This window comes from Sander lucioperca, chromosome 11 (assembly GCF_008315115.2).
Source record: "Sander lucioperca isolate FBNREF2018 chromosome 11, SLUC_FBN_1.2, whole genome shotgun sequence".
Lineage (NCBI taxonomy): Eukaryota > Metazoa > Chordata > Actinopteri > Perciformes > Percidae > Sander > Sander lucioperca.
The window spans coordinates 33,719,350-33,743,148 of NC_050183.1; the positions used below are offsets into that span (position 1 = coordinate 33,719,350).

Below are 23,799 nucleotides of genomic sequence, written 5' to 3' on the forward strand. Positions count from 1 at the left end.
CTATAAATAAGGCAAAAAAGACTACCGTATCGTACCGTAAAAAAGACTACTACAGTATGTTTAGCAAATGTAGTAGTGTGAATGAAGTGGAGCAATCCCTGCTCAGCTTGTTTTATTTTAGCTCCTGAGGGAATCCACAGGGCTTTGGGGCCCCAAGGTAGTTTCCTTCTTAACGCTTAGTGAATCATACAGCCAAAAACTACACTGTATCAGTATGTGTGCATGCATGTGTGTTTGTTTATGATTGTGCTGTAAATGGAATGCAGAATGTTGACTTTGAACAGAAAGGTTGAAAGTTAAATGAATAAATTGTACAATGGCAGCATAATGAATATTTGATTTGTAACTATTTATGGAAGCTGAAGACATTTTAGAATGAATCTGCTAGAAATAACAATGCGCTATATGTGCCAACACTACACATGAGCAACAAAACACCTTTGATTTGACTCAGCCCAAGATACATGACTAAATTAGACCACAGAGGCAGCAATATGGAGATTTCCTCATTCATTTTTCAACATAAGAGCGCTCTGCAAAGAAATTGCATTGTCATGTTTCATGTGGAAGGAAACACTGAGCAAAGCCTGTAAACTGAGTTTGCAAATACACCAACTGAGGAATTTGCATGCTACAGTTACATTCATGCCAAAATGGCTTTTGCAATGGCTAGTGAAGTCCATGAATCTTTTTGTCACTTTGTGCTTTCACTGTCGGCTCGCCTCACGCTGAGACTCTTGAGCTTTCTAAGTAGCTCAGTGTCGAGGCCACACCCCTCGTTAGTGGGGAGGGTTCATTATGCAAATGATCCTGCTGGAGCGGTATCAACGAGGCGCACGCTCCGTTATCATTTTCTGCCGCCGGGGTTCTTCTTCTCCCCGATCGCTCATACGGAATCATGGCCTAATAGCATCCCATTAACATAATTGCCAACACAACTAGTGTTCCGTGTCTCAGAGCCACTCTGCTGCTCTGCCAGCCGAAAAAGAGAGAAGAGGATGGCTGAGGGTGAAGATGAGGGGGGGAATTTTTTTTAATTAAGCCAACGCATTGGCCACTCCCTCCCAAAGTAAATGTCTGTATTCTTTTTTTTTTTCTAAAGAGGAGAGGGCAGAGCTTTTGTTTTCAAGAGACCTTGAGAGTCTCCCTGTGCTCCTGAGAAGCAGGCGAGGTGCTCAATATTCCACTGATGAGCTCACAGCAGACTCAGAATCATGTCTAAATCCAGTCTGCCAGGCAAAATAAAATCCCCATTATTTTTTAATTAATCCTTAATTAAAATATATTACAAAGATGATTCCGCAAATCTTTCCTAATGTGAAGATGCGGCCAATTCAAGCATTACACGTCTTTAATTAACACAGCACATTCTTTCAGTCTAACAAGCCGTGGACTTTGAGTGCCATGTGGTCTAAAACACAGCAGAGAATGTGGAGCATATAGAGATGCTGGGGAGGAGGCCCTTCAGACACTCCAACAAAACAACAGATTGCCATTTTGGTCACTAAGGACGCTCCACAGGAATCTTTTGTAGCTGTGGACTGACGGGTATACAGTCAGTCAGTCCATTAAGGCACTGCAGCATCAGCTACAGTGGTGAGGGGAAATAGTTGCAGCAGGGAGCCATAATCATGTGCAGCGCTCCTCCTGCATGCTGCCATTACCACGCCCCCAGCTCTCCTCTCTGCACAGCCACCCGTGTTGCTCTGATGAATTGATTGACACCATTTTCCATCTTCCGGTGCTGTCAGAGAAAGAGAGAGAGAGCCACACAGGGATGCCTGCTCCTCTGACACTCAGGCAGCTGTAGTACTGTGGTCACTTCTGAAGGGTCTCCACTGGTAAATGGAAATATACTGTATAACACAGCACTGACCTCAATATGCATCCTGTATAATCATAAAGTAGCTGATATTTTAACAAAAGCATGCTTGCTATACATATATGCTAATGTAAAAATGATTCAGATTCAGATAAATACAAATGTTGTTCACAATGCACGTTTCCCAGAAACATAAATGCTCATCACAAAGGCTCCATCAATATAGGGTAAATGTAAGAAATCTGCTTCCCCACTGCAGACTCACAGCTCAATAACACGTCTGGTCTCGTTACGCTTATCACAATGACAACTAAATAAGCACAATTAGCAGTCACCCAGGCATCCTCACCGCTGTTGATTTCATTTCCCAAATTATCGCGGAGGTCCCACATGTTAAATGCAACAATTCTTTATCAAGTAACGCATAATAATCACAACAATCATAAACCAAAAGGAGGGTTAAAGCAGCATGTCGACATCAGAGACAGCTCTAGATCAAACTCATTTTTACAGCAGAGAGGTGCGTTTGTCTGTTGTTGTTGACTCATTATCTAATTATAAGATTAAAAGTTCATTATGCTCATTTGTTCTTCATGGTCTGGGGCAAAAGCAACACTCTCTCAATCCTAACTGCTTAAAACGAATTGCTGCCCTAAACAAACTAAATAATCCAACAGAGGGACATACATGCAATAAAAAAACATACACACATATAAACAAGAGCAAGTTCCTCTCTTTTCCCAGGCTGTTTTAATTTGACACCTTGAGCTGGCGTAAGTAGGTGGGGAGTGAGGAGCCGCAGAGGAATTCATTAGGCGCACCACTGCAGGGTCCTGGCTCCGAGCGTTAATGACATTGGAGGATAGGGAAACGAGACAGCCCAGACGCAAAATGAAATAAACATGAGGACTGTCAGTTCTGACAGCACCAGTAAAGGGGACAGAGTCATTTGGGCCAGAGACCTTCAGCCTGTAAGATCAGACCAGACGGCTTATGGACCAAAACAATATTAGAGTGGGAGCACAATCACCCTCACTAGGCCTTTAGATTCACATTGACAGACACTATGTGTGTGTGTGTGTGTGTGTGCCAGCATTGATCTTTCTGTGCTTCACTCTTCATATCATTAAAAATATCCATCACTTGGCACTCCTGTAGCATTCAGATACACGACTGCAATTTAATTATTAATGTCACAGCACCCCCCACCATCCCCCCCACAACTCATCCCATTCAAACTGCACTCTTAATGTGGCTGCTGAAAAATATTAAATTTACAGCAATCTTAGTCTGGCTTCACCGTAGATCAATTTAGATGACTACAAAAATAACACCCAGAGAGAAAAAAGGGATGCTAGCCACAGAGTATAAAGACACAGGGACAAGAGAGAGAAAAGAGTACATTAGTCATTTGGCTCTCACTATTTTTTGTTATTTCTTGGAATAAAAATGTCATGCACTGGCAGGTAGAGCAGCAGCTAAATATGGACAAATTTGCTTAGAAAATGACATACATTTAGCATCTGTCTCTTTGTCCTTCTCTCTTTTTGTCTCTCCATATACAAGTCAGTTATAAAGTGAAGTTGCAAAAAAAATTTAACCGAAAATTAGTGACTTGAATTTAAAATATCCAAAAGCCATTTTTAGTTTTGAAGCATTTACATGGTGTTACATTGGCTCAACACATGTACTAGCTACAAGAGACAAGGCATACTTTTTAAATGCTTTCTCATACTGCTCTCAGTACTTTTGTAACTTGTAACCGGATCTCTGTGTTTTGGAATTTTGTCCCACTACATGTATGTTTCTGTACAGTATACGTATATTTAACAGATATTGGCCTTACTGATTCTTTCCTGCAGGTCATATCTGAGCTGTATTTGCTGTGTTACATTAATTTACGACTAATGCAAACTTTACGCTACTGCTGCTTTACATTTAAAGACTTAAAGACTAAAGTAAAGAAAAGAGGAAATAACACATTCTTCCACTTAGATATGAAAAGTAAATTATTCAGCAATAAAACAGACATGTGCTTATATTAATACACTCTAGGGTTTTTCTGCTACAGCGTTACTTAGTAGCTTACAGTTGCTAATGTTGGCTAATGTGGACATTGCTTTGTAACTGGCATTACTGCACAGGTCACTTAACTTAAGGATTCTTCTCTACTTGTGTTAATGTTACACTACCTGTATGTTGATCCTGTAGTTGTCACTTGTGGCCACAATGGCCGCTGTTCACCAAAGGTTACAAAGGCTCTTTTAAAGCTTTCCATGAAATGCAATTTATTTGTAACTGAGATTAGCAGTGCTTTGTTAGCAGTGCAAATGCTCAATAAAATAGGTCTACAAAACAAGATATTTTTGGTACGATTTTCTCAGTGGATCCGTTTTACAAATGGTTGCTACAACCATAGCTTGGCTCAGCGCTTGTGTCTCCAAACTCCAACTGTACTGTCATTACACTGCTTTTATTTTGAATAAGATGAGCAAATAAGAATTCCTCATGAAATTCTTGATTCCTGAGTCCTTGGGGCTGAAGCTTTGTAGTCAGAATATAACATGTTAGATTCCACCATGGCTGCTTTTGTACAGTTAGAAAAAGAGTGTTGTCAGCTAAAAGACATGGAGTCTATACAAAGAAACAACAATGCATACAAAGGAACAAGTAATTCTCCTCGAGCACGGCTGAGTATGGTTTGTGTTTGTAAGGCCTCTTCATGAGAGCCTTTCATCCCCGTTCCTCAAAGGACACAATAAAGCTGTCAGTCAGTGTGTCAGTCAGTCAGGACGCAGCCCCTGTCTGTAATGCTCTTGGACTGGGACAGTCTCCTCTGGTGGAAGCTCCATATCTGACATGAGCGCTCTCACACGCTGATGAAGCTGGGGTCACCCTTCTTTCCAAGTTGCTGAGCTTAAAATATGTGGCTCCATCACAGCAGGCATCTGCCTGGATGAGCTTGAGGAGGGGGGTGGTGGGTTGCTGACACCTGTCTCTCTTAGGACGAGCCCGCCTTTGTGACGTGGGAGTCCGGGTTGGCTGTCGGGACAGGCCTGAGACAGATATGACAGGGCCGCTGACAAGGGCCAGGCTGCACGCTGGGAGCAACACTGCAGTCCAACACAAACAAGACTTCTGCTCTCTTCACTTGGCCTGCAGTGAGACCCACAGCTGGCAGCTGAGAAGCCTCAGGCAGTGTGCACTGAAAGCAACGCTGTGAGACACTGGCTTCTCAACAATGCTAATCACTGTTGCAATGCTGATCACTGTTGCATGGTTGGGCCTCCAAAACACAAACACAGAAAATCAAATGCAGCTATAACTGTATGTTAGTGGAAAAAGGCTACGTGCTTCTCTAAGACTTTCAACTCAGCAGACACAAGAGCGCTATCCTCAGACGCCACCTAATTGTTATCAGGTCTGTATTGAGACAGTCTGAACAGAGGGATGCCCCCGGAGCTGATGAGACATCTCACAAATAGCTGCAGAACCCAAAATGTTATGGATGTCTAGGTACAGTGAAGGGGGTGGAGGCATTGGCAGCACAACTAGCCTTGCTCACTGACCACAGTTAGAACAATATGAGTAATTGGCCTAGTTTCCCTTTTAATTAATCATGCCTCGCTGACAGCTACCTGTGCCACACATCATCATTAGTCAAGATGAGAGCAAGTCCCAGCTACATATGATAAGAGAGGAGGTTCACCTCATCAACTCATTTTCATCCATTTATTTTTCACAGCAACAAAATAATCAGAGAAGAAATATTTACACCTGCATATTTGCCTTGTTTTACAGAACTTTCTCAGGACAATATCATTTTGTCAACCGTCAGAGATTTTGCTATATACCCTTTATGCCATTGTAGAAATACCTTATTATCTTTGTATTTGACCATTGCTTCTCAACCTATTTTGGCTTGTGGCCCTTTACAGCCTAGCCAGTCGACTGGTGATGCCTCGTTGAGGTTGTCAAAGATTGATGTTCTTTGACAACATGATTGTCTGACTGGTTGTGTTTCTTGCCTTGTCAGACTTTGTGGTAGCGATGCAGTTACTTTAGTAAGTATAATATTACCATAACAGACATAAATGAATGGCAAAACCATTAAAATAAGACCCTAGTTGTAATAAACTGAAATTATCCTTTAAAAAAAGAATTCAACCCAAATCACAGGATCTAAATGACCTCTTTCAGCATCACTATATTCAATCCTTTCAATTATTTGGACAACCATCTGTGCGCCTCCCTTAAGCTTCATTCAGAACGAAAGGATGAATTTAATTAAAAGGTAACACACTGTCCACGGAATGCTCAACAGAAACGCACATGGGTGACAACAAAAGTCACTGTTCCAGTCCCCTTCTGAGAACTGATTCTCAGGACTTAAGAAGCCTGCAGATGATTGACAGCTTCATCATTATAGGGGCCACCCAACAAAAAGGCAGAAAGAGAGAGGCCATCCCCGCCCACTGAGCTGAATGCGTTTGGAGACCAGCGGTGTAAAAAAAATAATCTTAAAGACAAATGAGAAGAAAAAAATAATTTTCCTCAAACGCACAGATTTATGTTGAGAATAACTGCTCCTAGGTAACTTCTAATTGGACTCATTATTTATCACAGTTCAGGTTTTACCTTCCATGCAGGCATTTTAACAACTATCCATATGTTGTTTAATGCAATGTATTTGGTCTTATCTTACTTATAAAGGGATAATTACCATTTTTTATAAGGCAATAAATTCAGGATATTCTATACAGAGATCATGTACCCAGGATGAGGTAAGCACAATTAAACATGTAATATTGCCTCGCTTCCATTTGCAGAGGCAGGATATTTGAGGTGAAATAGACAACATGCATGTTGAAAGAGGGCTGATGGATATCATCCATGAAAAACATGAAGAAAGGTAGGGTAATAGTCTGCCTGAACTCACACAAATAAATGTTCCACAGCCTGTGCCAACATAGATAAAAAAAGAGAGAAATTTAGCAATGTAAAATTCTCTACAAGCTGTTAATATTTCACAAGCCATTCAGACACTGTCTATATATAAGTAATTTGTATGGCATGCAAAGAGAGAGGAAGGAAAAGGGGAATAAATGGAGAAGTGGAATAAATGTAACAAGATATAGGTTACAGGTGGAAAAGTGTCTCCAAAAAAAACTCTGAGCTGGCTGACAGTGAATTTTTTGGAAGTCAGCATAGTACAAAGAACATTTGAAATGGCCCATTTAACAGCACTGTACTCCACTCCCAGTCGATGCCACCATTTGCATACTTCATATCAGATGAAGATGGATGGTGAAAATCAATGTCACTGAGATGAGCATTTTATCAAGGTTACGCTATCCTCCAAACTTCTAAAACCTCTTTATCTCATCTCTGTTGTCGGCATATTAACTTATCAACACAATCTCTTTACACCAGAGGTAGTAGCAACGTGCATTTATTGGCAGGGATAGCAATGACAGGGTGGCCAGCTGGCTTTTAGAACGGCAACTAATGATTACTTTGACGATCAGTTAATCTCCCAATTATTTAGTTTTGATTGATTCATAATCGTTTAGTGCATACAATGTCAGAAAATAGTAGTAGTGGTGATGCTTTTAAATTGCTTATCTTGTGCGACCAAAAACACAAACATTTGCACTGCTTAAAAGTTCCAGCACTGCTGGTATTTAAGGGTTTGACCATTGCAACAATGACCCCTCAAAACATAAAGTTTCCCATTACTACAACCTACCTGTGCCCATGTCCTCCATACAATCAAGGCAGAATCAGTGCTGTTAGCATGCTTACCATTTTTAGATCAAATAAACTGTATCAACATTTAAATTGTGTGTTATGCTGCATTCACACATTTACTGCAGAATGAGAAGAACAGGAAAAACACCCTCTATTCTGACTTGAGAGCGTTAACACATTATTCCAACCCCACTGCTAACCTTGTAGCTACACCATATAAACAGCCTAAAATAGCTTCTTTTGTTGTGTTACATATTTGTAGTGGTTCATTACCAAGTGAAACCAAAAAACAAACACTGTATAGCTCCTTTAAATTAACCGCATGTAATGTATTAGTGTTAATATAGGATTTAATTTTGATGTTGTTGGGGATTTCCTCCTCTGTGTCCCCCCTTTTGGGACAATGTGTCTGACTCCAAATAAAAGACCTATATATCCCATTCGCATTACGCATTCGTTAAATTGGAATTACACTGATCCTAAGCAAGAGCCAAATAAGACGATAAGATAAAGTCAAATACATCTGTTTAATCCCTCTCCGGGAACCATCACCTTATCGTGGTGGAGAGGTTTTTGTGTCCCTATGAACCTGAGGGCTGTGTTGTCTGGAGCTTGGTGCTCCTGGTAGGGTCTCCCATGGCAAAATGGTCTCAGGTGAGGGGCCAGACATAGAATGGTTCAAAAACCCCTATGAGTCATTGAGGAAGAGGTGAAGTTACCCTGCCTGGAGGAAGCCCAGGCCCCCGTCTGGAGCCAGGCCCAGATGGAGGGCTCGTCAGCGAGCGCCTGGTGGCCAGGTTTGCCGATTTGTCACGGAGCCCGGACGGGCACAGCCCGAAAAAGCAACGTGGCACCTCCCTCTCCATCCCATGGGCCCACCACCTGTGGGAGGAACCGGTGGGGGCAGGTGCGCTGCCACACGGGTGGCAGTGAAGGTCAGGGGCCTCGACGGACCAAACCCAGGTGGCAGAGGCTGGCTCTGGGGACGTGGAATGTCACCTCTCTGTGGGGGAAGGAGCCGGAACTTGTGCGGGAGGTGGAGTGCTACCAATTAGATCTGGTGGGGCTTACCTCTACGCAGTCTCGGTTCTGGAACCATATTCCTTGATAGGGGTTGGACTATTTTCTTCTCTGGAGTTGCCCAGAGTGTGAGGCGCAGGGCGGGTGTGGGGATACTCACAAGCCCCCGGCTGAGCGCCGCTACGTTGGAGTTTACCCTGGTGGATGAGAGGGTCGCCTCCCTACGCCTGCGGGTTGTGGGGGGGAAAACTCTGACTGTGGTTTGTGCATATGCACCAAACAAGGTCTCGGATTATTCAGCCTTCTTGGAGACCTTCAATGGAGTCCTGCATGGGGCTCCAGTGGGGGACTCCATAGTTCTGCTGGGGGACTTCAACGCGTACGTGGGCAATGATGAAGACACATGGAGAGGCGTGATTGGGAGGAACGGCCTCCCTGATCTGAACCCGAGTGGTTGTTCGTTGTTGGATTTCTGTGCTAGTCATGCACTGTCTATAACGAACACCATGTTCGAACATAGGGATGCTCATAAGTGTACTTGGTACCAGAGCACCCTAGGCCGAAGGTCAATGATCGATTTTATAATCGTTTCATCTGATCTGAGGCCTTATGTTTTGGACACTCGGGTGAAGAGAGGGACGGAGCTGACAACCGATCACCATCTGGTGGTGAGTTGGGTCAGGGGGTGGGGGAAGACTCTGGACAGACCTGGTAAGCCCAAACGGGTAGTGCGGGTAAATTGGGAATGTCTGGAGGAGGACCCTGACCGACAGACTTTCAACTCACACCTCTGCACCTCTTTTCGTGCATCCCTGTGGAGGCTGGGGGCATTGAACCCGAGTGGACAATATTCAAAGTTTCAATTGCTGAAGCTGCGGCGGGGAGCTGTGGTCTTAGGGTCTTATGTGCCTCAAGGGGCGGTAAGCCACGAACACCGTGGTGGACACTAGGGCTGTTGGAACAAATACCGAAATTCGAATATAATTTGAATAGTAAAAAAATCAATACTATTCAAAAGCTGAAATTACTATTCGAATGTGACTTTTTTATAAATATGTTGGCAAACGTTAGCTAATCTCCCTCTTCTCGCCTTGGCCTACCCACATGTGTCACTCATGTCACGTCTAATGAACAATAACTTAGCGGGAGTGAGAAACACAAGGCATTGTGAGGTCTAAGCTAATGTTATGTACCGTACGTTAGTACAACATTACGGAGCTAACGTTATGTACCGAGTTAACTTAGTACAAGAGGGAGTGACAGGCTGCGGCTGGAAATCGTAACGAAGGACGGGAAATAGTTTTAACATGACTTTAAAATCGACATCCACCAAGCCAAAGTGCTTATGTTAACATTAGTTAGCTCGTTTTTGTTTTCTAACTGCGTCGCGAGGTATAGTAACGTTAGCGTAGTTGGGAGCTTCATGGAGACAGCTAAAGGTAATGTTAGCTGCCCTCACAGCTGTCAGAGTTAGGTTCAACTTCATATATTACCTTCGAATAGCTGTATTCTCAGTAATGTGACAATCTGCAAGAAACAGGTTGCTTTTAAATCACTAAAATAGTAGTAACAGCACAGTTTGGCTTGGTTATTACTGCAGTTAGCATCGTTTGTTACTTACCTAGATTATGACAAATCGTTTCGGCTGTACTTTCTAACATGATATAATTGTGCTAACCGAGTACCGTAAGCCTTTACAACAATGCCACTTCACTACACTTGTTAGATAATGTTTCATTACAGAGTTCTCTGTTGATTTGTGTTTGTCGCTGTGTGCTCGTTGTGGAAAATGAATGTAAACAAAGTTGCGTGCAGGTCCCCTCAAGGCCAGGCTGATGTTAGAAGTCACTCTAGTGGACAGAACGTGTAACAACAACCACATGCTTATAGTATATAGTGGCATTGACAATGCATAAGCCTGAGTAGTGTAGTACATATTGGAAGTCACTGACGTAGTCAAAGAACTCCACAGTGGCAAAGCCCCAGGGATTGATGAGATCCATCCATAAATGCTGAAAGCTCTGGGTGTGGAGGGGCTGTCTTGGATGACACGCCTCTTCAACACTGCGTGGAGGTCTGGGACAGTGCCAAAGGAGTGGCGGACCGGGGTGGTGGTTCCCCTGTTCAAAAAGGGGGACCAGAGGGTCTCTCTTCTCTGATACTTCTCTGACAAGTCTACTCCAAGGTGGTGGAAAGGAGGGTTCGGCCGATAGTCGAACCTCGGGTTGAAGAGGAACAATGTGGATTCCGTCCTGGTCGTGGAACAACGGACCAGATCTTCACTTTCACAAGGATTTGTCTACATGTGTTTTGTGGATCTGGAGAAGGCGTATGACCGGGTCCCCCGGGAGATACTGTGGGAGGTGCTGCGGGAGTATGGGATGAGGGGGTCCCTTCTCAGGGCCATCCAATCTCTGTATGACCAAAGCAAGAGCTGCGTCCGGGTTCTCGGCAGTAAGTCGGACTCGTTTCAGGTGAGGGTTGGCCTCCACCAGGGCTGCGCTTTGTCACCAATCCTGTTTGTAATATTTATGGACAGGATATCGACGCGTAGTCGGGGAGGGATTGCAGTTCGGTGGGCTGGGGATCTCATCGCTGCTCTTTGCAGATGATGTGGTCCTGATGGCATCATCAGCCTGTGATCTTCAGCACTCACTAGATCAGTTCGCAGCCGAGTGTGAAGCGCCTGGGATGAGGATCAGCACCTCTAAATCTGAGGCCATGGTTCTCAGCAGGAAACCGATGGAGTGCCTACTCCGGGTAGGGAATGAGTCCTTACCCCAAGTGAAGGAGTTCAAATACCTTGGGGTCTTGTTCGCGAGCGAGGGGACAATGGAGCGGGAGATTGGTCGGAGAATTGGCGCAGCGGGGGCAGTATTACATTCAATTTATCGCACCGTTGTGACGAAAAGAGAGCTGAGCCAGAAGGCAAAGCTCTCGAGCTCTCTAGTTTTCGTTCCTACCCTCACCTATGGTCATGAAGGCTGGGTCATGACCGAACGACGAAGAACGAGATCCAGGGTACAAGCGGCCAAAATGGGTTTTTCTCAGGAGGGTGGCTGGCATCTCCCTTAGAGATAGGGTGAGAGGCTCAGTCATTCGTGATGAGCTCGGAGTAGAGCCGCTGCTCCTTTGCGTCGAAAGGAGCCAGTTGAGGTGGTTCGGGAAGAACCACCTCGGACGAAGATGGATGGATGGATGGACATTTGTTTAATCAGTCAAGCATCAGAGTTTCAATACACAGATCTGTGGGATCACAAAGCATGCAGAGACTAAGTTTCCCTAGCAACAGACAAAAAGCCAGAGCCGGTCCACGTATCTCTAGACTGTCAGACCTTGTGAGCCCCGATCTATTCTTCCCCTCATCTCTTATACTTTCTTTCTTGGGCCCCCTCTTTTTTTCCACCACAGGGAGTGTTATCTTCACACAACACATGCCAGGGTGGGGGCCACTGTGTTAAGTCTCATCCTGATTTGCTCTTACGCGAAGCAGTACATTCTGATCCTGTTTCACTTGTTATTATTACTCAATGTACTTTGCTCGAGGCCCCTGTGACCCTAACTATCTTATATTTACCGCTTAAGCTAAACCATCTGTGCGTCAGAGTTTCCTTTATTCGGGGAACCACCGTCTCTATGACAGCACACAGCTCTGTGCAATAAGCATACACCAAAACACACTTGGTCTCTTATGGAAAACTTTTACATTCTTATTATATTTATCTGCAACTAGTAAGAACATTATTCTACAATGTACAACAACTGTAACTGCCAGTGGTGGTTAACCTTGCAGGGCAGCTAGATTTGCATGATGTCACGGAATAATCGTGGGATTACATATCCCACAAGAATCCATCTTGTCAGGCTAAAACGTGTCTGAACTACCAGCCTACTGAACAAATCAGCGTCTGGTTAGGAGCTACTGGCAGCTATGGCCGTGGTTTAGGTGTGTGTGACGGTCTCGACTGTTCGTTCAAAACAACAATGGTGGATGTAATAAACAGATGGTTCATGGTTCAAGTGCCTACCCTTTTCCAAACGGTTTACAATGAAGGCTTCTCAGACGGTTCTGTGTAACAAACCATCTGGCGCGTTAGGTTAAGTGGTGGGGCATTTGTAGCCATTCTTGCAACAGTTTGTTGACACCTCTGTAGTTACTTCACCGAGCGAGAGATATTGTTGGTGTCAGAAATTCGCAACTTGGAATTACAAGCTGCAATTGTGGTCTAAATGGAAAAGATGTGAACGCAGCATTAGCCAAACTACAAAATATACCATTAAAATGTTAGCAAAAATTATGTCTGTTTGCTTTTCTTATTTGTGGAATCAAAGAAAAGAAACTAGTTATATATCTCTAATATATTATATCTAATGTCAGTTCTTATATAATTTTAGCTTTGATTTTAACACTCAGTGGGTTTAAACGGTATTGCTTATTTTCCCGCTTGGATGGAGCAGTGACCCCCAAGAAGCTAGTAGCAATGGGCCCATTTCAACTCCACCTACTGTAGACAATCCTGCCTCAAACACTGTTCAAATCACAACCTATCCAGCTCGGCAGTCCATGTTTAGTGAAACATCATTATACCTCTCTCACTGTCAGGCTACAGAATCCTTCCCTTTGTCTGCATGATTAGCTACTGGTTCCTCATTATGTAGGTGAGGACTGAACTTCCATTTCAAGCCTTTGTGACTCCCACCTTTATTCCAGTCCACTAGTCATAAAAATGTAATGGCAGCTTTAGAGCACATAGGCCAAACTGTGATCTAACGTGAATCACACGCTCAGGGCCTAATCAAACAGGGCAGAAACGGCTAGTAGTTACAGTTTGGAGGTCGCTAAGGCATCTCTGCATGTGACTTTCCACATGTTTACCCTTTCCAACCTCCTCACATCAGCCTGAAAGTGACTTCAACCAAGTGTGCATCCTCTCCTGGTGTAATGTTGCACCGCAGGGAGAAAATGTCAGACCATTTATAAAACAGGAATAGGAGCTAGCTACAGTAAGCATTAGCTTTTTCCTGAGGAGGATGTTTGCAAATAACAAAGAGCTGTCAAACTAACAGGTTCACAATAAAAGGCTTCCTTAATGCAGAGAAACACCGTTTTGTGTCTGTGATCCCTGCTGATGCTGCAGACGATCACACGCCACGCTTTAAGTTCCCCACTACATAGCTGGTGTCGGCGCTGGGAAGGCGTCCAAAACCACAATACATTTCTGCAATGGAACATTTGTTTGCTTTCAGGGGGGGCGCAGGGCCCCAACATGCTCCTACATTTTTCTGTCCTGCCACATTGCATGACAGTTTATTTTGGGAAGCGCAGGTTGGCACCTGAGACAAAGCTGACAAAGCACTCGGTGTCACTTCAATGAGGCCAGTTGGTGCCATGACAATGCCTCTGGCCATGCAATGCTACAAGATGGACAACACTGCACTGAATATCTTGGTAAAGTAGAAAAAGACGCATCAGTTGCTTGCACAATTTCATCTTCAGAGGGGTATAAAGCAACATGCAATCTCTAAATTTGAGACTGCTACAGGAGGTATTTCACCTTAGATTACTGGTCATCAATAACAACTGAACTGCTTTGATGGCCTGTTTGCCAGTTCAGGGTGTTTCCCTGGCTCACACCCAAACATGCTGGGAATAGATCCAGCGCATCTAGCTCCCATATTAAGAACACGGATAAGTGGATAAGACAACAGTTGGATAAATGAAAACCTGAAAGTAAAACTGAACTGTAGAATTCATGATACATTTTCTTACTTAATCATGCTTTTCAAAAATAATTGATTTCAAACGAATATAAATTTATTTTTAAACAATGTAGAATTGACTTTATTCGCGGTCACTGTGTCACTTCAGTGACAAGCTAACCTTACTGTAAGGAAGTTGCATTTTACACAGCCTCACGTTTATCCACAATTTTTCCTCTATGGTGGTAAATCGAAAATGTGTCCTCAAGTTATTTGTCAGATGGTTTAGTGTTATATTTATCCGTTCCACACGGCTTGTGCTCCATTTTTGCGTCAGCTTTTTACACCCCCCACTGGAGTGCAAGGCACCACCTGTTGAATTCATACACTGTGAATTTTGAACAAACTATTACAGATTGACTATTTAATGTATTTCCATATTTGGACATAACTGCATTCTCAATTATGTTTAGAAACGTAATTGAGAATGCAGTTTAGTTGTATGGGAACAACATTTTTAGAAGACAGGGCTGGAATAGTGTAAACTACATTTACAGTTAGTAAAATAGACATTGTTAAATTTTAGGCATGTTTCTAATCGTCCCTCTGAGTGTGTTTTTTTCACAGCCTGTGGAATGACAAAGAAATGAGAAGCAGCAGCTGAATTGCGGCCTACATTAGCTCGGCCAATAATGAGTCTTTGCGGGATGCTTAATGTTGGTCTGTGAGGAGGGCTGCTGGTGAGAGTCAGCAGATCTGTGGATGCCACTACTGCCAGTCACAGAAATCAAAAGAATATGTATGATACACTGATTTGGACTGGGATTGAACATTGCATATTTTCAGGATAAAACAAATAGATAAAACTCATGTGATAACTTTGTCTTAAAGCACGACCTTGTAGATCAGTTTCCCAGTAGTGGGTATTTAAAATGCTACTTTCCAGAAAATAAAGTGTTGTATAAATACACTACCTGACACACACACAGAGAAGTAAACAGTGAATGCATATCATGTTTCTTATAATGCAGTGACGACTGAGTGCAGATAAGATTACTGGCTATTTGGCTAATGACTATTTAAAAAATACACACAAACATATCCCCACACCCCTACATACACACACATGCATGCATGCACGCACGCACGCACGCACGCACGTACGCACACACACACACACACACACACACACACACACACACACACACACGTACTGTAAAGTGACAGAGCAACTGCTTTGCTGTGTTAAGTATCAGATGCAAATGAAAAGAGAAAATCTATCATGACTCTAATGTGGCCTGATAGGAGGGGGCGCACTCTCCTCTGAGGAGCTGAGCGGTGTGAGGAGGGTGATGTATGGAGGAGCTGGATGAGAGGTGAAAAGCGTAGCGAGACGGACGAAGGGAGGGGTGGATTGCTGGGAGGGAAGAGGGGTGGGTGGGGGGTGGGGGCGCAGTCCCACCAGACTCCTGAGAGCCCAGGGCAAAAGTGGAATAAATGTTGATTAGTGTTGATTTTGTCCAACGAGCACCCGGCAACTGACAGTGGGACTAAGCTGCAGCGAAAGGGAACCATTAATCTTGGTCTGGTTTAAGTAGTGTATATTAATTTGTGTCATTTCCACTACGTGGAGAGAGGCCTCTCTCTCCTTCTCTTTTTCTTTCTTCCTCCCTCCAGTGTTTGAAAGCTGTGGCAGTCATTTTAATAGTGAACATACAGTGGAAGCCTGGAGGTGGCGTCTGCAAGTAGCAGCGGGGGAAAGTGGAGGAAATGAGATTCCAAACACTACATTATGGAAAATGAACTCCTGGGGGGTTGGTATGGCAACCACATCCAAATGTGCCATTGCATGTTCAATTTAACGTGCATAACAAATTCACAGATCACAGACTTGATTAAATTCGTAACATATTAAGAAGGCCTGTATAAAAAAAGGCAGGCCAAACCTGCAGGGACTGAGATTGCAAAAGGAGCATTTAACAAGGTAAATGGCAGAACAGTGATATTTAAGCAATGCATTGAGCACTGGAGTCGACACTCAGGTAAAAGATTGAGGCCCGTGCTCTTTTACGAGTCTACTTGGATCTTGCCTTCATTCTGTAATCTCCACACTGGCAGGGCTGCTTGGAGCTAAATGTAATTTTTCTACAAACTGCATTCCAGTGGCCTTCAGCCAAGAGGGAAAAAATCATTCATCAGTACAGGAAATTCTGAAAATATACCAGTTAAAAATATAAAAACAATATTGTGCTGGAAGATGAGAGGAGGCTATCACAGTAGAGAAAAATAAATACATCACATTCCTTGTATATGTGATGTCAGTGTTAATTAACAAATGGCAGCACAGTAAGATTCCTATAATTAAGCTCCTTAATATGATTAACATGTATCAATTAGGCGAATGACAATTTGCATAATGTATAATGTAACCACATTGTTCTATACTGTAATGGATTAACACACCATTTACAATGCTGTCACTCACTGATGATTCTGTGATTATGATTCTGCATCAAATACAGTAAAAAGTCAGAACATGCCTTATGCTGGTTAATCAAAACACATTTCTCCCCAGTTGTCTATATCTTCGGAGCAGAATTAGCCTTCAGATCTTCCTCTCTCTCAGTGGATAATTAAGCAGAGAGATTGGGGAAGCAGCTATGGCAGTGAGCTTGCCATTTCCCTCCCCCCGAATGCTGCTGTATCAGCATCGAGGAGGAAGGATAAGAGGGAGACAAAAGCTGCATGTATCAGAGTCGTCTCTCTGTCCACCGAGAGACGGGCATGAGAGGGGAGGCACAGCCCCGTGACAGAACGCTCGCTATCAGAGCCGACATATACATCGCCTCGTAATACAGACAAGCTAACATACACTTCTGCTACTTGCTGGTTTACATTTACAAGGAGTCCCAACAAGCCCAGAAAACCTTAATACAGATACTCCTTAAGATGGATTTTTGATAGGAATGTCAGTTTGAGATGCATGTTAGCCCAAAATGAATTCCTTTTGTCGTCACATTACACAATAATTGACAGATTAATGGGTAATGAAAATAATAGTTAGTTGCTGCCCTTTTTATGCTTATTTTTAATAATACTAATTAAGTTTATGATCATTTTGCCATTAGTTGATCAATCACTTGGTCTATAAAATGTGAATGTCAGTCTCAAATTTCCAGAGCACAAGTCTTCAAATGTCTTGTTTTGCGTAGAGCTGATTAGTCAATTACTTGAATCGTCAAGAGACAGAAAATTAATTGGCAACTATTTTAAATATTGACTAATCTTTTATGTCATTTTAAAAGCAAAAATGCCAAAAATGTGACAGTTCCAGGTTGTTAAATGTGAGAATTTGCTGCTTTTCTTGGTCTTACACAGTACATTGAATATTATTGGCTTTTTGGACTGTTGGTCAGACAAACAAAACAAAGTTACCGTGGGCTCTAGGATAACGTGCTAGCCATTTTTCACAGTTTTGTAATGTTTTATAGACCGGACGATGAATTGATTAATTGAGAAAATAATTGGCAGATTATTCGATAATGAAAATATTTTTCGGTAGCAGCCCTAGTTTTGCCCTGTTAACATTCTAAATCCCAAAAGATATCCAGTTTACAATGATATAAAACAAAGAACAGCAGAAAATCCTCACATTTGAGAAGCCAGAACCACAGAATGTTTGGTATGTTCATTTAATCATGACTTAAATGATTAATTACTTATCAAAACTGTTGGAGATTAATCACTAGGCTTATCAGTTAATAGACTAATTGTTTCAGCACGACACCAGATTGTACTACTTTTGAAATCCTACCTGATCACCATGAAGGCTGCTTGGAAGTGTTTACGCAGTGACATGCAGGGCTGAGCTGCGTTCAGCCTCTGTAATACAAATTGACATATGCCAAGCATCTGAATGGACTGACAAGTCAATATAGTGTAGGCTTCCATGCACCTTCCATAATCAGACCTCTGGCTCATTTCATCCTGTCAAACATTACTCTGCTGCCCTCTGTAAAACACCCTATTTTCACCCTTCAAAAAATAACATTACATCACTCGGCTAGTCATTTTTATAAATGGAGGATCCCCTAGGCTTGAAACCTTACACTATACAAACATGGGCCACAAGAAAGCTTGCCTTTTGTCGAGGTTGAGAGGAAAAAAATTAAACAGCAAGTCAGAGCAGCACATTTACTGAGCAGCTCAGTCAAGGAGTGGTTTTGTTTGACACTGCCAGAGATTTATGATGTTGGTGAAGTGTTTACAGAGGTCAAGGCGGCTCATTTTCCAAATCAGTTTGTCAAGCATTTGCTTATCTAAAGAGGCCTTTTCATCAATCATAAAAACTGATCGTGAAGACCAAGAGAAAACAGTCCACCTTAAAAAATATATTTTTCCATAGACAGAAAGATTACATATAGAAAGTGAAAACTTGGATTAAGTTGTGTCATATTGTTTGATATCCCTCTCTTCACCAGCCTGTTTACTTACATTCAGTTAGTGGAAGGATAAGGTTTCATGGGCCAATAGCAGTGGAGTTAAATTGTTTGGAAATATTTTTGGAAAGTTTCTGTGAGAACCTCTCCTAACAGAGCACCGACTCTAACACAGAAATCTTTGTTCAACATTTTAAACACATGAAGTACTATAATATGCTTTATATATATTTATGCTTTGTCTCTTCTTAAGAATGTACTATGCCACACACACGCACAATCATGCACGATGTCTGAAAAATAGTATTCCTTTGAAGTAAAAAAGACAACCCAAATATGCCTGGAATGAAACTGAGTAAAGACGAAGCGGATGTCTGTCAAAAAAAGAAAAAAAGAGGCACTGGTTTAAATAAAGTGTTCCTTCCTTGTCCTTTCCTCTCTAGTGTTGCTGCACCATTGTGCTTGTTTATACTGCACAATATTTCTGTGGGCCATCCCTTACTTCAGCCCAGTAAAAATACACAGACTAGGTCAGAAGTTCAGGCCCTAGATCAACACTGGCATTGTGTCCTGCAGGTGCTGTCAGCCGCTCCAGGGACAGCCAGGGATGGAAAATACACACAAGCAAACAGCAGCTCTATGGATACACACTGTCTCTGCACTCACATGGTACTTGGGACAAAGAAGTTACAGCGGCTCAACTGCAGCTCTGAGGAGTAGCCAAAGCTGTTGGACTCGGCTGGTCTACATGCACTCTAAAATATTTAAAGGTGGCTCTGGGAAAGTTCCGCTGCTGGTACAAAAGGAGGAGACAGAAAGGTTTGTTTCCTTGGATCAGTTTTATCACTAGAATACTGAAATAATGACAATAACATAAAAACAACAAAGTTGCATGATTAAGCCTCACGCCTTAATGTAATGTTGGTAAGAAAGAAAACCTGTAAGCCAAATAATTTCTTTCACTTATACAGTGCCAACTTCAAAACTACAAATACCATGATACTATCAACTTTATCAACATTAGAAAAGTAAAATAGCCCATGACCATCACAGCTATAATTTAAAAAAACTCAAACCTAAACTGAAGTGAAAAGTACAATAAGAAATGAAAAAGGTCAAAAACATTGTTTAACCCTTGTCAGTCACTTTAATAGATGTTTAAATAAAATTTCCAAAGGAATCCAAACCACTAGAGGGAGCAACAAACTGTGACTTATTATTTATCAAGCCCATCATTAATGGTAGCAAGAGTAAAACAAAACATTTATATCATTACTTTTTTCCCCAATGTGTGAATAAAAGGACGTCTTTTGACAGAGTTGCTGTGTGGAAATGGATCTTTATAACACTTTGTTTTATTTACGCTAAAACTGACAGCGCTGCCGAGATGTTGAGACCGACGGAAGTTAAAAAGTTTTTGAAGCACAATTACTCCTAACTCACAATGACTTTTTTATATACCGTGGAATCAAGCCACAATAGCAAACAAACCTAGGATTAACGGAAGGCTTATTCAGAATATATGTTTTGTGTAGTGTAATTATCAAGTGATATTATAAAATAAAAACAATCAATCTTAAAATCAAACCAGAATTAGAGAAACCGTTTGAACTGTAGTAGATGGGAAATGTTTCTCACTTTCTACACAAACTAGACAAGCCCCAGATCTCCTGTGTAAAGCTCCGTAAGCTGCACCTTGTATGCATAGGTTGCCAGCTGAAAGAGAAAAGAATGGGTGTGCAAGCAGGAAGAGGTCCAAGTTACTTTGTACTCTCAGCAGAGCCGAACTTTGGATGAACTCCGAGAAGCGCCAGGGAGTAAAACACTATGCATAACTGTGTCACTCCCCCTCCAAAAAACCTACCGAGACAACAAAAAAGAGGAGCGAGCCAGCATGCTTCAAAAGGCCCCCTGCTCTCTCCTGAGGCAGTGGCCGATTTAAGATAAACTGCCGGACTTGGGGGTAGGCAGTGAGGTGAACTCAATGAAAACATCCATGATAGCACCAGGCGAGGGTATGATCACACACGAGGAACAATATAAACAGCGCCAGTCAACACCGCTACAAAAGGTCAAGTATGAGCAAGTGCAACTTTGGAGACAATGAAAACAATATCTGCTTCATCCTCCATCCATTCCACTTGATTTCATGCACTAATGAGTGTGAAACACACAAAAAGCACTGCCTCTCGTAGAAAACCTGGCATGCTGGCAACTCAATATCTCAGCAGTGTAAGTTTTGAAGAGTGCTATAGCACATCAATCTAAAGACAGGAAAATAAAAGATGAGATGCACGCTATCAGTCTGAAGTGCACTGAATTCTGTGCCAATTTCAAAAATGTCACAGGGAAAATGATTTGGCAACACGACTTACGCCTATGTTACGTTATTTCTCTCCTAGCAATTATTCTGCTGACATGCTCTCTCACAACTGCTTTAATAGAGACACAATACAAAATAGAAAAAGACATATTCACCAGACTTGACAGTTAACTCACAAGGGGAGACATCAACGTGCTTGTGACACTTTTGCTCAATACTCACTATTATTCCACAATAGCATCAAAAAACCTCATTCATATTTTGACACAATAATTGATAAGGACCGCTTAAAGTAATTGTCCACAGTTCCTATTGTGAAATAGTTAAAACACGCAGACTTTATAGTTACATATGTCAGTGAAATTTATATGGTGAATTGTGTTGTGACTATCCAACATCAGGTTCTCCTGTATGAATTTGAGTCTGAATAGCAAATTAATGTTACCCTTTGATGATAAAATAGCCCACAAAGAGCTGCATCTGGATTTTTCCAATGCTCCATTAGAATACTGTGTGCAGTATTTAATTCATTTAACCTGGTTAAGAAGACTTACAGTATTTTTCGTAGACAGTATAAGGACAACACAAGTGGTTCTCTTATAATAGTGCAGAATTAATATGAACATACCTGTTTTTTCTTTGATTTCACACAAGACATTGAAAAGAGCTGGCTTCATTCTGTGACAGTTCAGTGCGTGTTTCCTGAAACAGAAAAGTGGCTTCATAATTAAACTACAGAAACATTATATCTAAAACTTATTCAATCTCTACATTGCTGGATAACAAGGCTGCCTACCATCATTTCTATTTTTTAGATAAATGTTACAGTACAATTACACAACTATAATAATACAACTATTTTCGAATAGATGAATAACAATTATATATGTAGCCAACACATGTGCTCCAGCAATATTACATTTACCTACATACAAAGTAAAACATTGGATTTAGCTTACCCGTCAAATTATACAATTCATATATTATTTTTTTTTACCAACGTAATCAATGAAACAAAACATCTGAAATGTATAACTTTTGTCAATCAGCTTTACTGAATTTGAAGTGGATTACACAAGATGGATGCAATCTTGAATTGTGTATCACAAGTAATAAAGTTGCAATGTATTTGCTCACCGCGCTGTTAACAAGCTGTAAGCCACTTTAAACGTTACTCACGATTACATTTCCTTATTTAGAAAATAAAATATCAGCTATAATTTTTTTGATCTCGTGAATGCACCTTGACTGTTAAGGTGTAGGCTAAAGTGCGTTTAAAATATCCTCCGTGGGCGACACATGGCATGTCACAATAACATTCATACACTTTTATATTCTCTTTCAGCGGCGACTTATTTAAATGTGAAGCAAACTAGTGATTTGCATGCCATCGTTGTTTTCCACTGTTTTATCGGCTTTTGCACAAGCCTGCCCTTGCAAAGCCCTTACATTTATAGTCCCATCTACACCGCATAGTGTTGTAAAATTAGAAATTTCCATATATATTTTTTTTCTTTCCCCTTCTTTTTTAAATGAGTATTTAGTTTGCCGCCGCCTCCTCCTGACAGTGGACTGAATCGGAGTAAATCGTTACCTGGCTTGGGCTTCGTCCAGACTTTGATCCGTGATGGTCATAATTTGCTGTAAAATGTCTCCAATGTCCTGTTTTCTTCCGTCGCCGTCCGTTCCTCCGGTGCCTTCCTGCATATGCTGCGGCAGGCCGGGGTGCCCTGCCATGCCTACCCCCGTGTGAGAGTGCATCAGCCTCGTCTGCTCGTCCATCTCTTCTGCTTCTCTATCTACTTCTCTGTGGTGCTCTCGCTGCTGAAATCCTGCAAAAATACATAAAATAAAAAAGGAGGGGAAAAATCCCGGATGTGTAATATTTTCGTCGCGCACCCGGTTGTTCCTCGCAGGGGCTTTTTGTAGCGGGGGTATCAGAAGGGAAAGCGGAGATACGAGCCCTCCTGCTCTCTGGCTGTCTCTCTCAGCTGGTCGGAGCTGAATGTGAAATCTGATCTGAACTGCCGTTGCCTTCACTGGAGTAGGGTGTGCGTAAAAAGAGATAGGCAGCTGGTTTCTAATAGCACTAACATTAACCAGGACACGTTTTCTTGTAATGTTGCGCAGTGATCCAAAACCCCCTCTTTCTACCAAATTACAAAAAAGTGTCTGTGAGAAATAATAAGTGTGGATTTATTTTACTCACTCCATCCCCTTGCTTTCAACAGCATAGCAAAGAGCATGAGAGTCAGACTCCGCCTACGCCACATGATTGGGAATATAAGACTATTTAGCCCCACCTTGAGGTGCCTCTCATGAAACGTCGATCATTGGACTGTAAAGGTGGGATGCAGTGGAAATGCTTGGAGAGATGACTGCTGCCTTCCAAGCAGGGAGACTGTATGGAGTGGCAACAGGGTGATGAATAGAGCATGAACTCCACATAAATAACAGTGGCTGACACAGAAGGTCTGCTTTAGTCTCCCCTTCTGACCTCAGCAGGAGCCCACTTCATTCCCACACTGTGCCAAGATATAAGGTACACTAATCAAAACTACTGGCCAGCCCTTTCATTTGTTATAATTATTAGAAATATAACATGACTGAAGATTTATGGCTACAAAAAAACATCTACTAATTAGAATCCTTGTGAAAAGCACCTTTGTTAAATTAATATTCATTTTGATGTCACATGATATTCTAAAAAGAGTCTTACAATCAACATGCTAGTTTTGTTGCAA

General features: G+C 42.0%; 1 protein-coding gene across 3 annotated transcripts in view; it reads right to left on the reverse strand.

Annotated features, from left to right (window-relative positions):
* pbx1b (pre-B-cell leukemia homeobox 1b) overlaps positions 1-23,274 on the reverse strand; it is a 70,399-nt gene extending 47,125 nt beyond the window's left edge. For all 3 annotated transcript variants that reach the window (XM_031318282.2, XM_031318283.2, XM_031318281.2), the window contains exons 1-2: positions 22,650-23,274; positions 21,684-21,757 (exon numbers count right to left, since the gene is read on the reverse strand). In XM_031318282.2, coding sequence (XP_031174142.1) covers positions 21,684-21,757; positions 22,650-22,837 — 262 coding nt within the window. In that variant the 5' untranslated portion in view covers positions 22,838-23,274. The remainder of the gene's footprint in view (positions 1-21,683; positions 21,758-22,649) is intronic.
* Positions 23,275-23,799: the final 525 nt, after the last annotated feature.